The following is a 16,534-nucleotide window of genomic DNA, read 5'->3' on the forward strand; positions in this document are numbered from 1 at the left end:
CAGAGATGGACACACTGTGACTTCACTCCTTATCCTACTCTATAATTGTACACTACCTGGAACTCGATGTTGGAATTTAAAACAGAAAGGATTCCTCCCCATCACGTCATTGTGGGCTGCTAATAGAATACAGAGGAGATGCCGTCTGTCCTTAAACATACACAACGCTCATTTTTATCAGTTTTGGTTTTTGATAACCTGTTTGTAGAACCACCCAACTAGTCACTGCAGGGTCTGACCAACTTTGTAACCGGCAGCTGCTCTGCTGCACAAAACTGAAGAAATAAAAAGAATATGGAACAATCAAGCCAGCAGTTCTTAGTTTCAGGGGAGGTCTGCTCCTGCCTGCTGCTCAAGACATATTTAATGAATTTCACATTTGTGTTCTGAATCCCACTCAGTACGTCTAAAATGACTTGGTATTCATTGTATCATATGTGATTGCTTCTGCCCTTAATCACCCCACTGCACCCCAACATCCCACCCAGCGCAGTTCTCCAGCTGCCAGACCCCCTTTTCCTGCTGATTCTGGTAGGCTGCAGGATTTCATGCTAACCAGATTCACAATCATAAAAATTTTTTCGCTCAAATTCAGATCATTGTTTAATTAGCCACTTTTTTTAAATTATTTTCTCTGTTCAAAAGCTGCAGTAGTGTGGGATTTACATTTATGATAAATTTTAAAATATTTGTATTTTTCTATAGCTTTAAATGCTTCAAGGAATATTCCACCCACAAATGATATACTGTATACGGTGTATTGTTTTTACTTATCCCATGTAGTTTATGGTGATGGCCAAGAAAAATTTCTAATTTCATGTCTTCATTTAGAACAGAGTTTAAAAAAGTTTCTAATATGATATGTCAATAGTGAGCAACAGCAAACAATATTAAAATCTCATAAAAATCACACATTACTCTTGTTGCACACTCCACCCATCAAGTCTTCCACTTGTATGCTAGCAACCTCCCAAATACTTGTATTTTTACTAAAATATCATTACACGTGCTACTGTCAGAAAATGTTCTCATGAACTGAAATGGAATGCGTTCAGATGCAAACAAGCATTTGAATTGTAAGCCCACCTCCCATCGTTACATGCATGTCGACATCCACAGCTGGGGTACCTGGGGATTACTTAGCGGCACACTGATTTGACCTTCTGCTTGGTGACGCTCCTCACATTTGCTCTCGATTATCACTCTTCTACGAATATCGCTGAGCTGCATTGAAGTCAATTGGGAAGGACTAACTGAACTAGATTTGACTGGATTGTAATGGAACAATCATCTTTAACGTGTCCTTGAGGGCTAGGAAAATGTCTGCCAACTATACTGGACCGATTATTATGGCCAAAAAGGTGACCTGAGCTGTGTGGCACAGTGGCCACTGTACCACCGTGCCTCTATGAAGAAAGAATGCAGTCAAAGACGCACAATCATATACTTCGTCAAAACAAAGCAGAAATGCCAAAATCAGAGTCAGAAGTCAGAAAAAATACGTAGGTCTTTTAAAGGCAGAAAATTCCAAGTGGTGTATCATGACTGAAACTGCTGGCTCGTTCTGTTGTTTGAAGTCATGCTGAAGGCTCTCTAAACTGGCTGAGCTGATGCTTTGCACTTTTTCTTCTATCAAAAAACTAGAATGACCTGTAAATAGCAATAAATATTTTGTTATTATTATTATTTTATAGAGTCTCCTGTGTTGGGGGGGGGGGGGGGCATCAGGCTCCTTTAAGGTTTATTTTTTAACTCTACGTGGCTAATTATGCATGCGTAAGGCACGCACCTCCTGCTCTTATACTGACACGGAACTTGAAGATCGACCTGTATATTTGGCGACAAGCAGAGATAACTCGTTATTTATGCTGTATAAATAAAATTTTGAGAATCTGCATTATTTACTCATCTTTTCTACCACTAACTAAGTCCAACAGAGTCTGTACTGCAAATGATCGTCATTAAATATCCAGGGGTGCTCCCATCCAATGTTGGCTGTTATGGCACTGAGGGATGTTGCACTGGCCTCGCAAAAAATTATGGGGCACTGGGGAAAAAGTTCTCGTAAATCGGCCGAATTATCAATAAATAATTTGAGGAACAAGGGCGAACGCTTTGGCGAAATTCACTGATCAGCAGTACTCGTCACCACCGAGTCAATGTGGGTCTTCAGTTCAAATATCTGGGTGCATCTGAGCACGTTACAGTTGAGATGTTTCAGAAAGTGTAAAATGTGTTTGTGACAATGTGAGATTAAGACTGGACAGCTTCCCATGTGGATTTTGCAGCCCGAGTAAAGAGAGATTTTTTTTTTTGAATGACGTTTTTGATATCGTCTGCTGTTGTCTAACTTTGGGCACTTACTTTATCAGAAACATTAACATTATCTCTGTACTGCATGAAAACAGAAGATTAAAAGTGTATGTCAGCTGTCAGTATAAACTACATGTGATAACATATTTGGTGTTTTATTCATTTAACACTCTTGTGTTGTTTTCTTCTTTTTTCTGTGTACTTTGCTTCCTTAACTGTATATTAATAAAGATGATTAAGAACACGCACAGAAAACATGTAGAAAATGACACAGAATGATGAGCGTTTACTGCTACTTCAGTGTCGGGCCCACTAATCAATAATGGATTGGATAACAAAAAAAAAACAAGAAAATGAATTCATAGTGATGAGGATAAGTATTATAAAATATCTCCATGTAACAAACATAAATGTCTGCTACGCTTCATTAAACCTGAGCAAACCCAGTTTTAAATGTTCTAGTGTCAAGCCTTACATCATTCAGTGTCTGCTGGCTCATCATTAATTGTCATTATCTGGGTACAGATAAAAGTGAATTGATAGGAAAATAACAAAAGAGAGTTAAGTGTTATGGCAAAATACAGATATTTAAATGTATTATTAATGCAAATCCCACACTACTGTGCTTTTCTGAATAGAGAAAATTGTACAAAAAAAGACCAGATAATTAAACAATAAGCTGAATTTGATGGAAAATCATTCCGTGATTGTGTATGTGTTTAGCACGAATATCTGTATCCACAGGGATTCCCCAGGACTGAGCTTGGGAACAGCTGATTGAGTGCATGTATGTGGCCAACCAGATACAGTGGAACCTCAGTTCACGAACGTCTCGGTACACGTAAAAATCGGTTTACGACCAAAAAGTTCGCCAAACTTTTGCCTCGGTTCACGACCACACACTCGGTATACGAACAAGCCAGGTTCCCTTTTGGTTTGTACGTTCAGTCTCTCCCTGTGCATTTCCTGTGCAGCGAGCAAGAGAGAGAGGGAGAGCGCGCGACACACACACACACGCACACACACACACACACACAGGCAGCGTGAGAGCGAGAGAGAGCTGGACTCCTAAGGTAGGAAGGCAGTTAAAGAATGCACTGGGCTTGATTTTTGTTTTCACTTCTGTTTACAGCGATCAGTTCGTAGCGTGCATTGTTGCAATGTTACTTTTCTTGGTGGTTTATTACATTATGGATTTTTTTCAAATGTTCATTTTTTCCCCTGTGCTTAAAACTCATTAAAAAAAAGTGTTTTTAACGACCGGTTCCTAGCACTATAGCGCGAACTATTGCAGTGTTAGTTTTCTCTGTTGTTCAAGGTTTTCTCAGTGTTATTCAATGTTTTTACATTTAGTTTACTATTATGCTGTGCATTCTATGGTTTAATTAACTATATTTGTGCTTAAAGACTTAAAAAATATACATATTTACATACCGTTTGTATGGTCTGGAATGGATTAATTGTATTTACATACAATCCTATGGGGGAAATTGCTTCGGTTCACAACCAGAGTTTTGGAACGAATTACGGTCGTGAACCGAGGTTCCACTGTACTAGGAAAATATCTAGAAATAAATCAGCATTTAGCCGGACACACACTCACACTCACCCCGTGTGGGACTTCGGGCTGTAGGCTTGCATTTCCATCCACATGCCGGCTGGGCCTCAGACTGACCCTGAATAACTTAAAGCTCGACAGGGTCAGACAACCCCACGATGTTAAAATAGGGGGGGTCCAGTAGGCTGGAATGAGTCCCCAAACAAAGAACACCCTCATCAGATGTTATTTAAAATGAAACAATTCAATCGAAACCTGTTTTTTTGTTTTTCCATTTTGTGTTCCATCGTGTGTCGAGCAGGAAAAGTTGCAGCTTTATTGGGAGGCTGGCTGCTAAGGTCTGGTTGACTGGTCCTTCAAACAAGATACTGATACTGTGGTAGGAATAAGGGCACCATGTTTGTTCTGATATGTTGCTGTTTATATCTAGATGCACACATTTAATACACACATTAAGAAGAATGAAAGCAGAGGCAGCTTTTAGTGCATTGCACCACACTCTGAAAAGCAGTCTTGGAGTTTATCAAATCACTTGTGTTAGGACATTAGTGCAGTCACATAGACTATTAAAGCCAGGAAAATGCATCAGGAATTTCATAATGCTTATGTTTTTTTTTTATTTTGTCACAGTGTGATGAATACTCATTAATCGATCGCATCACTTACTGAAAACTGACAAGATTATTCAGAAATAAAATAGGCAATAGGTAATGATTGATCTGAATTTATTGGAGAAAAACAGTAATTCTCAGCCTCCATTTTCATCATGATAGAAATTTTGATATGTATACATGATTGTCAAAGGCAGTCAGTCGCTATATAGGCCCCATAACAGTTTGCAACATCACAGTTAGAATTAAAGTATCTGCAAAATGATTGATTGTTCATTACATGCAAGAGTTTAAATACACTTTCGCTTTATTTTGGATATCATTGACGTCATGAAAAGAGAACAATCACAAGACCTGCATTTTTCTTTTATTAATAGGCACACCAACATTCCTGGTATTAAGTCTGAAGCGCCTGAAACATGCTTGCATATTGAGAGATTTCATGAGTAAACAGTGAAGGCTCAGGTTTTCAAGAAGTTTACTGTATGATCACATGTGGGGTGCTCAGCACATATATATATAAAGATATATATATATATATATATATATATTTGACAAATAAGACCACAGATAGAACCTCCCATTTACATTTGTAAAGTTTGGTTAGAACAAGACGCACAAATCTCTAATCCTACGATATGTGTTTTCTTTTTTTAAAGTAAGGTCTTGCCCTTGAGGAATATTTAACTCATTTACTCAATATCTTTAAACCTTCATGAAGAAAATGTCAGTCAGAAGAACAGCATACAATTAGTTACATGATGGCATATTTTACAGTTGGTTTTTGAGCCTTTGGATAAGAAGTCATCACTTAATCTGCCTTACACAAAAAAAAACAGCATACTGTGTTAGTGAAACAGAGAACAAGCTTATTTCTCAATTTTTATTCTTTTTTTTTTTAATTTCAAATAGTTACTACCATCATAACATTCCAAACTGGGGGAAAAAAAACAAAACATGAGGCCGCCTTCACAGAACAGCATCCATAAAAGCAAATTTGCGGCTTTCCTTGCCTCATTCCCAAATGATAGTCTGTGAACTCGTGCTTATTATGCCCAAAACATCATTTTACACCTTCAGAACTTTGTAAATCACTGAATGGCTCTATATAAAGGCAATAAAAATGCTGAGCTTTTAAAAAAACGATTTGACATTAGTCGTGAGTAACAAAAAGGCAAACACAGTTTATAGACAAAGTCCAAACTTTTCAAGTGGCAGACTAAAACAATCGCCCCCCGATCAATAAAACCAGGTATCGTCATTGAAATCCGAACAGAATAAACAGTGTCTTGGTCTGGAATGTATCAAATATGCAGCAAATATTTGAAACATTAACCGTATTGGCTCATGCATTACTGCCCCATGCATTAATTTGTAAGCTACCTTTAGGATAATACACGGTATTCTAAAAGATTAGCACAAGGAATTTTCAAAACACTGTCAGTGTGCACATCTAACTCCCCTTTTCTTTAATACAAGACATGGGACTTGCTAATGTGGCCAAGTTAAATAAAAAAAATAAAGTCAAAGTTACATTTTAAATCAGCCCTTTGTTTGGAACTAAAAACATACGTTTCATGGGAGTCGGTTGACAAACGTGGTCACTCACTATGGATCTACTGGTAAGGCAAATCTCCGGCCTTCTCTTTAGGGATCAGCCAAGGCAGGCAGTTCAGAGTACGAAACCCAAAAGTGGCCTTGCAAAGACTGCTGCTGCTGCTCAGGCCCGGCCAAAGGCGTCACTGAAAAGGACAATGCCGATGGCATCCAACTCTACAAACTTTAGCTTAAAGAAGGCTTTCAAATGGTTACATTAAGAAAGAAATGTAATCGATTGTGATCAACATGACATGTAGCCAAATTACTCTGCTGTGGCGTGTATTAAGTGCAAAAAAAATCTATCAATGGTGCTTTCTATATTGATGCTGTGCCGGGTCATGTCGTTTAAGTTATTATTGATATTCTCTTGTAATTTTAAGAGACCAGCTCGCTCTTTGTGATATGTTCATTTCAGTTCACTTTACCAGAGTTTGAGTTGATACCCAACATTTTATATTTGTTGCTTGAATGTTAATAATTCTGTTTTGTTTAAAGCTGCACTTTAATTTACCTAAAATATGTAAAAACTCATAATGATCACAAAGCTTTTTAGATTGCACCACATTCTAGTATTAGACTTACAAAGTAGTTTTTATTTTAATCTAACGCTTTTTGTCAGCATCATCACATCTCTGTCACTTGCTTTTACAGTTAAAAGAGGTAAAAGGAAGCCACCTGAGAGATGAATGCCCTTTTCTTTATACTCTATCCATATTACAAACATGGCACCGATATGTCGCTATACTGAACAAGTCAAAGGATACGCAGTGATAACAAACCAACAACCATTTATGAGGAAAACGTGTCAGGTTTTGACTTGCAAGGTGGACTGCAGGCACATTCATTACGGACGAATACACAGTGTGGTGTGAGCCTTAGCTATTAAAAACACACTTTTGTACAAACATCATTTATAAAAATGACCTGGGCCATCAGCTTGTCATCAGGAGATTCATAAGGGACATTTGCTTCCATTATTAAACACTAGAGTGAAGACTCTGCTGCCTCTCCGGTTTTTGTCATTTTAACTTGTCAGAAGTCGTGGCTCTTTTTGCCACATGTTGGTGATGCCAAACAGAGAGCTCATGTCTGGCTTATTGATTTTAATACTTGTGGGAAGCGTTAACAAGTCCCTTAGCTAAAAGCGGATATTAAATCCATCCCTCGGCATCACCACTGGCCTTATAATTTAATCCCAATGTATTAACAATTTTGAATATCTTCACTGAGGGGGAGCTAGCATGTTATAAACTCTAATCGTTTCGTTTCTTTTCTGAATAATTATGTAAAATATATTATTTTAATAGATGGGTGTTAATGAGGTTCTCATTCTGAAGTATGGAGGGAAGGGAATACTAATAAACAGACTAGTGACTGTCAGTCTAGAAAGACTGTAATGATATTCTCAAACTCACATTTCTAATTTATAGAAAGTACGTCTACAGACAGAAGTTCCTGTTCTGTATATTCAAGTTTAAAAAGGATGCCCTTGATCAACAGTTGCATAGAAGATAAAAAAAATGAAAAGCAACCCACTCTTCCAGTGACAAACGCACAAAACATTTTAGTGGCTTGTGTCACAAATTTTTAGACTTGAAGATCCATTCACGAAGAGTTAAACAAATCCTATACAGCAGACTTCACATTTCACTTCAGTAACTTTCCGCAAAAATACTTACACAATTCTGTGAACTTTTTTAGTTGTTGGTTTTACTAACAACACATCCAAGTAGCGGCCAAACCTGACTTTTAATCTGCTTTAGCGCAGTTGTGCACTTGGTGAGGAGCAGAAGCAAACGACGCTACGCCTAACTCAGAACTCTATTAAAGAAATGGAAACTGGTAACTGATATCACATTCAGGGTTTGGAGAAGGAACGGGCCGTTTGGAATAAATCCTTAGATAGTATCAATGACAAATCATATGGGAATAGTGGATGATAAAATAGGCCTTTATTACAAACCCACTTCTGCGTTATTGCTGCCTAAAACATAGCGTGTCAGCACCAAAGTGTGCCTTGTGACGTTTCCATGTTAAATAAGGGACTACAAAATGGTTACATTTCAGACCAGTGATGACATACTGTAATTCGGCTTTAACTCTGCACTGCTTATGCCCAGAATATTATTTGTGTGTAACTGATGGTGTAAGTAGCTACAAATAAAGGCATAATAAACAACCAAGTGATGCAGTTACTTTTGTGTTTGGATGAAGAAACTAGGCCCAGCGATAGCTAATGGAAAAGTACAGTTATAGAAGATTTAACATGTGATTGGGGACTGGAGTCCAGTGAAGGATTTCCCCATGAATTCCCTGGTGGCAGAAACGTAGCAGTAACGCAGCCGAACAACCGGACATGCACCTTACAGTGAAGATTCCAATATCCGGCACTGTGACATGACATGGAACACTGCTTATGGATTTCTGTTCTTGCATGATTAATTCATATTGGTCACCACTAACCAGTTAGTACTGTAAGCTGACAAGTGACAAAGACGTTAAAAACACCACCGTCTAGCCGACTCATTCTTTTTCATGTTATTTCTGGACAAGATAAAATCATGATGGGTGACAGTTACCAGGCAAATGCAACACTGCTGAAGTACTGTGCCTTATTATAAGTTAACATTAGTTATAAAATGCTAGTAAACTGCCTAATGGTAAAAGTGTTTGATATTAATATTTACAAACTATTAACTCTGCAACTAGAACTGATGAAAAAATGAAGGGAGGCTGCATTCCAGCGGGGTGACCTGGTCTCGACTATGCTGCCATGCTTATACACACTGTGGGGGAGCTGGAGATGTGAAACTCTCACGTTCAGAACGCTGTGTCTGGTTATCAGTGGGCGATCTGCTACAACAGACCACAGTAATGTACTGAGATGTAGAGAAAGGACGATAAAACTGAACAGCTGCATACTGTGCTGGCTAGAATTAAACTGTGCATGAAAGTCTGGGAAAACATGATGTCATTTGAATTATGTGGCCACCAAGAAAACATACAGTAGAGACTGCTTCACAATATCCTTTCACTCGGACAAAACCTGGAGTAAAAATGACAATTGCCTTAATTTACTTGTCACAAAACACTTGGTGGAGTAACAAACCAGACTGTGGCGCTCTGATGAATTTCAAGAAAGCAGACATTTACGTAACTCTTAAAACATGTAACATACGAGATGACCGCTTGGTACCCCACTGAGGTGGACACCTCCCACCATGTTTGCCAGACTACACTATGCCTTCATTTTTCATATGGATTCTCTTCTGTAATACAATCAGAAAATGTGAAATATCAAGTACTGAGTATAGCACTGGTTAGTTTATCTGATTCAAATATTTCAATAAAAAGATAACTTTAAAGTTAAAAGAGAACTTACAATAACAATAATAAACAATATAAAATACTTTGTGCACTTGTATTGCAGTAAAGAAAAAAACTTTGCACAACAAAACTAGTTTTAATTGCATTGATATTAAAGGCGCATCATTCTGAATTATATGCACCATTTGTGCCACAGCACTGTGTGCCGCCCTGCGCCATCATGAACTCTGAACAGTCCCCTGCCTCTCAGCTACTTTCCTTTTGCTTGGCTAGCCAAACTCTCCACAGCTAAACCCATTTGTTTCTTATTTTCATGATCGTCATCGCTGGTCTGACTGCCATTTTTTGTGTTTACTCAGGTTAACTAGCATTTTTAGCATCTATCTGTTCTTTTTATTTCATCTCATTTTATATATCTAGTTTTCATATTATGTATCAAAAAGCACTTGTAAAGTTACATTCAATGCTGGATGCCCCAAAAACATGCATGAGCCATTTTTTGGGCTAAAGCTTTTAAACAAATGTCTGTGTAACCTTGTATTTAATTTGCCTGCAAGGTAAATGACAAAAAGGTGATTTCCACTCATAAACATGCATGACCCCCAAAAATATTAACATTTTAAAGGGTAACACTTAAGTAATGTAAAGCAGTATCTCACAAACAAAATAAATCACAATACATCCTCCAGTTTGTGCCAACATACTGTAAATTACAATACGATTCCAAGTTGTAAAAAGACGACAGATATTGACTGCTGGCTCACTACCATATGACTGTGAAAGTGCTTATTTAGTAACTTTGAATGCTTAGATCTGAGATGGAATAAACACAAATACTCCATCATGCTGATGTTCTCACCTTTCACGAGTGATGTTGGCATTGCTGTAATTGTTTATGTGAATAGTGGCGGTGTTCACGGAGGGGTGGAAGTTATTTCTGAGGTGCTTCTGTCAGAATGGGGCTGGTTTTTGTTTCTTATTTGGCGTGGGTGCCAGGTTTGGGGTTTTATCAACAGCCATTTTTAAATGTGTTGCCATATTTGCATTCTTGGTTTTTAATGTTTCAAATTCTCCCTAACAGTGTTGGACACAATACACAATTTTCCTTACAATGTCCACTCCAGGAGTTGTCAAACTCCTTGAACCATCTGGAAGAATCGCTGTAGTCATGGCAACTACCACGGAAAAATGTTTTATCGCTTCTGGATAGGGACGGCATGCGGTTTGGATGTTTGTAAAACTTGGAATTGTTCTCAAATAGAAACTTATTAACAAAGTGTGGCAACGCACTTTAAAACATACTGTTTCTCAAAAGAGATAATGCAGGATTTCCCATCACAAGAAGAGACGCTACATTATGAAGTGCAGACAAACGTTCTGAATGACTGTGGATGAGCTGCTAAACTAAAGGCCTATTTTTAAAGACCGGTCTGCTTCTCAGTTTTGTGTGACTGGATTGTGATTAGCAGTTACGCATACTGTGCAGAATGCGTAGCTTTTAAAATCTTTGTCCTTTTTTAAACAAGAATCTGAACAACAATTTACATTTGATCAAAAATGATTGCATTTTGAAGATTTTTACCAGAATGAGATTATGACACAGATATAAAATTTTTTACTTACTTTACCAACACAGAATGCTTCACTTGATGCACACATTTAAGGCTTAATATACAGCCAGTATACACAATAATGCAACAGATTTACTCGCATCGTGTTTTGTCATAACTGTCACAGGTATACCAAAGGTTATTACTTAAAAGAAGAAAATTGTGGACAGTTCTTTAGTGGAGCATACCAAATAAAATGAACTGTAATGCTTTTTTTTAAGAGAAAAGTTAGAGAACTGTTACGCAGAAATGATAAAATACTACGTCATCATTTGAGCTTCAATGTTCTTTCCCTTATTTAATACGTCATTCACAAAACACTCAATCATTTTGATAGGACATACCAATATCTCTGAAATTCTAAAATAAGGTATAACAGAAGGCCTGCGCTTTATGTAAACTTTAGTTATCAAAGGGAAATATCATTTAAATCTGCTTCAACATAAATAATACCTGGGAGAGTGACAGACTGACATATAAAATAAACACAATAACACCTTGCTTTCTAAATTTTAATTCTTTGAATTCGGTCAAATAATTCATTTCCCTGAGAAACGGGGCTTGCAGTTGAAAATCCTTTAGAGACAAAACACCACCCTGCAACTAGTGAGTGGTTCAGGTGGGCTTGCCTTTCACACGTTGACCGGGACTGTGAGGAGGACAGCAAGTTATCGTCCATACTGCACACATAATCGGCAAAAAAGGAAAACAGGCTGACATCAACAAGTGTGTGTAATAATAACCAGCTAGAGCCCTATTTAAAAACGGATTGTTTTGTACAACCTTGTCATCTACTAGCATGTTACACGTACAGCAAACAAGAACAATGATTAAAGTGTCACGAAAAAGCCCCCATAGTTGTAATTCTATACTTTAGCACGGACTCACATCTGCGTAGCTCAGAACCCTTGTAGGAAGCTTTGGACATATTGCAGAGCTGTATCTTGCAGTTGTAACATTCATTCAAATACAAGAGAAGGTAACAGTAAAAAAAAAACTCCCTTTAACAAGAACGTTACTAGATGGATACTGATAATTTCTTATGATACACTGCAATTCAAAGCAAGTTCTGTGATACACAAAATCCATTTCATATTTGCGGTAAAAAATATGGCCATAAAAAGTCTTCCCTTCTTCCAGTTCTTCCAGGCTTCAGTGCACATGGCAGGTGAAAATATTTGGAGAACTCCCGATTACATCTTGCAGTGATGTACTTTCCTGCTGACCCTCTTCCACTGCATCCTGATCACTTGCTCCCAGTATGTACCGTTGTGACTGTGGTGGGTCGAGGTCTGTGCTCCGATCCTACTGGGGAAAGGGAAGAGGATGGAGAGGAGACGGCAGATACAAGGCTGCAAGGAGTGGACGTGGAGAGACCTGAAAATAAAAGGAATCTTCAGGTTCTCTTGTCATACTAGATTTCATTGAAATGCACAAATCTTAAAATCAGGTTTAGAGATTAATTTTTGTACATCAGCATAAATATATTCACAAACGTCAACTTCTGTCTGTTTTTATAAATGATTCAATACATTCACAGTTATTCTACTAATGGGCATCAAGGCCATCCACACCGGCAACGTGGCAAACACTTGGAAAATTTAAACTCACCAATTGTGACCGTGGGAAGAAATCAGGGTGTCCAGAGAGAGACCACAAAGTTTTAGGGAAGAACACGCAAACGACACACTCAAGGCTCCCAAGCTAAGTGCTTACACTGTTATGCACTGGCACAGTGCGCCTTAGAACGGAAAGTCCACCTTTTTCATTTCAAAAAATGCACATATCTTTGATTTTGTCATATTTGAATTAGTTTGACTATTGCAAGGTAGACTCTGTCAGGCAATGCCATTGGGATGAAAACAAGAGGTTAGAACTGTCTCACCTAAAAACAAAACAAAAGAAAAACAAGCCACATGTAAATTGCAGCTACTGCAGTGCCTGTCTGGTCTGATGTGTGGATCCTCAGAAATCACTTGTGGGGGCCTACATCTGTGAGAGAGACCAGCTAGACTAGACCATCGAAGTTAGGGCCACTAGTGGGATTATACAGCCCTAAATATCACACTGACCGGTGGAGTCCAGCAGCTCTCTGATATGTAAGGTCAGGTAGCAGGCAGGACTAACGACTCTCAATCCTGCTCAAAGGAAGACTTGAGTCCTAATAGATGGCTCCTCAAATATGTGTTCTAACTGCAGGGAACTACAGCACCAGGACAGGCCACATCTGAACTGAACAGACACCGATACGATATGCAGGTTAATCAATTCTAAACCAGGAAGATGGGTAGCAGCAGTTAACTAGGAGGTTACAGTAAAAATGTCAATGATAATATAAATGAAGAGAGGTTATTAAGAAAACACATGCAAAATTGAAAGTTAAGGGGGGAAGAAGAGAGAATTTAAATATGTTTCTTCTTGAGTTTCAACAGAAAGCAAATTTAGAGGGGACATGGTAATAATTGGGAGACTTCAATTAAGTACATATCAGTAGGAAACAGGCTGCAAATAATGGAGGCTGAAACTTAGGCCAAGCTATACAAATATTTAGAAAGAACAGGGAGCTGAAAACAAGTACTCAAGACAGCTGAAAGAAACTAGTGATTATATGTGCTGTGCTGTGTATTTAAACCCTTAACATGTTTAAATAAATAAATAATCATAATATATCACACTGTTATATAAAAGGTGGTTGTGGATGATCCTAATTAACTATTGGCTGGTTAGCTCAACATGCGCAGAATCTGGGTAAGTCACCATTAAACACAACATCAGGCAACACACGCTGTATTATAGGACAGTAAAACAGGTTTACACGTGCAGATCATCTCACCATACAAAAGCATTTGATTTAAGTGGCCCATACGGTGTTATTTATATTGATTTCCAAAAAGCTTTCGATAAGGCCAGTGCTCAAGGCACAGGAAACTAGCTAAAGACTCTCAAATTTTGTTTTGTTTCAAAAAAAAAAAAAACATTTAGTGATACTGAATTACTGAAATGAAAATGAAAGTACATGCAAAAGTAATGATGGTTAGATTCTAAGTGGAATATAATATGTAACACACAAAGCAAATTAAACTGATAAAACAAACTATTTAAATCTCAGTTTTTTTATCATTGAACACCCTTGATGAGTTACAGCTCAGGACTCCCTATGCTCGCAACCACACTCACGCCCACTAGGCAGGTTTTTCAGATGCCAGTTAACTTGAGAAACGTCACTGAGACGGGGAAGGACCACCAGGGTACCCAGAGACAAACTGCCACAACCCTAGGTAGACATTGCAGAGTCCACTCAGACTGTACACTGGGCCTTCTCCTGGGCTTGGGAGTCACCAGCCCCAAAAGCAATGTACTTATCATTAATGATAGATATGATTTCTAAAACGGAGGGTGAAGATACTTACAGTCTTTGCGAGATGTTGTGTCGACAGCTGGGTTTTTTAAACAGGAGCTATTCAAAGTGTTTTGGTGATGGGAGCCTTCCATACTACTGCCCAGGTGCAGCCTTCTCATATGTCTTACAACTGCTGTGGCGTTAAAGGCTTGCTGTAAAATATGTAAACATGATAGTTAATACACATCACAGACAAAAGCACCTCATACAACCAATTCCTGAGTTTCAAGATGTGACACCTTTTGTGATGTCAGAATGAATCCTTCATTTTGAATCAATAAGATCTGACATGACTCTTTTGTGTGTGTCCTTCTGCAGTAAACACTCTGCTATTCTTAGGGTGCAGTTCAGCTAGCAGATTCTCAGCTTCTGTATTCACTCTTTCCTTTGACTAATGGCTTTTTATCAAATAACTAATCAGTTCAGCCACTTTTCAGTGAACACTTACCCTCCATTTACTTTTTGCAAAATTTTTTCTAATCTGTGCGCTGACAGACTCATGAATATTCTTCGAGAGAGCAGTGTCTCCAGCAATCCTGAAACAAAATTATAAAAAGGGCCTGAATATTTTTTTAACGTTTCCATAACAAATATGATTTAATTCAATTAGACAACATTCTTTAAAAAGCAAAAATGCCATTAGAGACCTTCTAACGTCCAACAATTTACCATAAGAAATCTCCTTGACCTCATACTGCCCCTCAGGTACCACTCCAGGTTAAAGTCCATACTATGAGTTTCCCTACAAGACGTGAACCAGGCCTCTATACACCGTTTGTCTGTCTAATTATATTCTTTATTGTCAGATATCTTACTTTTGAGGCTATAAAGCTGGCACTGTGGTGTGTTCATCTGTGGCACACGATATCATTTGACACACAAAGGGCATTATTACTCTTCAGTGACTGTTTCTCAAGTGCCTTTTCTGCCCTTACCTTCACACCCAACTTAAAGGCAAAGTTGTTTATTAACAATCATGGTGTATATTAATTTCTCACATAAAATGTACTTTGCTTTAGAAAACAATTTCATAATTTTTAAAAAATACTGTAACTAGTCTGCTCTTCTGTTTATTGATGGAGCTTATGGTTGCTGGAGCCCCATTATGAAGAAATGCCTTAAAATGTACTTAATACGTCCATTTTTTAAGCCAGAAATGTTATTGAGTATTGATCTGCATCTTGAGATTATATTGAAAAATATAGTAGTAGTGTCCATGCCATTTTTGTGAGATCCAGCTACTTTAAAAGGAGACTGACTGTGCGCTTCACTTAGGCACTAATCTTCCTCTGCGACACGTTTCAGCCCCGGGGCTGTGGATTCACCTCAGAAAGTCGTTATCAAGCACTGTTATTGACACTGAATGCTGACTGTGAAAAATAATCTTCTGCTTGAAAAAATACCAAACCTATGCTTTACAAAATTTAGATCAGTTAAACGAAAATACTGTAAAATCCTGGACATACTCTATGAGAATCTAAAAAACAAAACTACCAAAAAACACATATGACCATGTAAGATGTAGGCGCAGCACCCACTTGTACTGATCATGGAGACAGGAGCACTGGTACACGATACCAAGAGAGGTGAGAAAGCACTATAGCCGTTTAGACTTCAGTATGCTGCCATGGTGTGCCTCTGAAATTTCAGGAGCAATACTCACTCTACTAGTGCACAGATCTACTGTTATACAAAAAAAAAAATTTTTTAGAATAGTAAAATATACAGTAAGTTATATGGTATTACGATGATAAAGAGATCTGAACATGATGCAGTACAACACATTTCAGATTCTACTTTGTGAATTATTATTATTTTATTTTAATTTTATTGATTTTATTGTAATCATTCCATACAAATAGATCAATTTTTACAAAAAATAGGATTGAAAACAGATCAACCCCCACCCATGAGAAAGAGCATGGCCAACGGAGTAAAATTTAAAGCTAGTAAAAATAAATAAATTGATGAGTTTAATGGGTGGATACGGATAAATGGAGAAGAAAAAGAAATGGGGAGAGAATCTGCTTCCTCAGTGCTTTAAGAGCTTAATCTAAAATGTTATTGATTAGATCCTACCAGGTTTTGAAAAAGTTCTGTACAGATCCTCTAAGTG

At 37.9% G+C, this 16,534-nt stretch overlaps 1 protein-coding gene across 1 annotated transcript in view; it reads right to left on the bottom strand.

Annotated features, from left to right (window-relative positions):
* Positions 1-4,579: 4,579 nt before the first annotated feature.
* Positions 4,580-16,534, bottom strand: part of camk1da (calcium/calmodulin-dependent protein kinase 1Da) — a 407,111-nt gene continuing 395,156 nt past the window's right edge. Inside the window, exons 9-12 of the mRNA XM_028813685.2 lie at positions 14,867-14,954; positions 14,429-14,570; positions 6,226-12,395; positions 4,580-6,195 (exon numbers count right to left, since the gene is read on the bottom strand). Of these exons, the coding sequence (XP_028669518.1) occupies positions 12,265-12,395; positions 14,429-14,570; positions 14,867-14,954 (361 nt within the window). The 3' untranslated portion in view covers positions 4,580-6,195; positions 6,226-12,264. The remainder of the gene's footprint in view (positions 6,196-6,225; positions 12,396-14,428; positions 14,571-14,866; positions 14,955-16,534) is intronic.

The sequence above is a fragment of the Erpetoichthys calabaricus genome, chromosome 1 (assembly GCF_900747795.2).
Source record: "Erpetoichthys calabaricus chromosome 1, fErpCal1.3, whole genome shotgun sequence".
In the NCBI taxonomy this organism is placed as follows: Eukaryota; Metazoa; Chordata; class Cladistia; order Polypteriformes; family Polypteridae; genus Erpetoichthys; species Erpetoichthys calabaricus.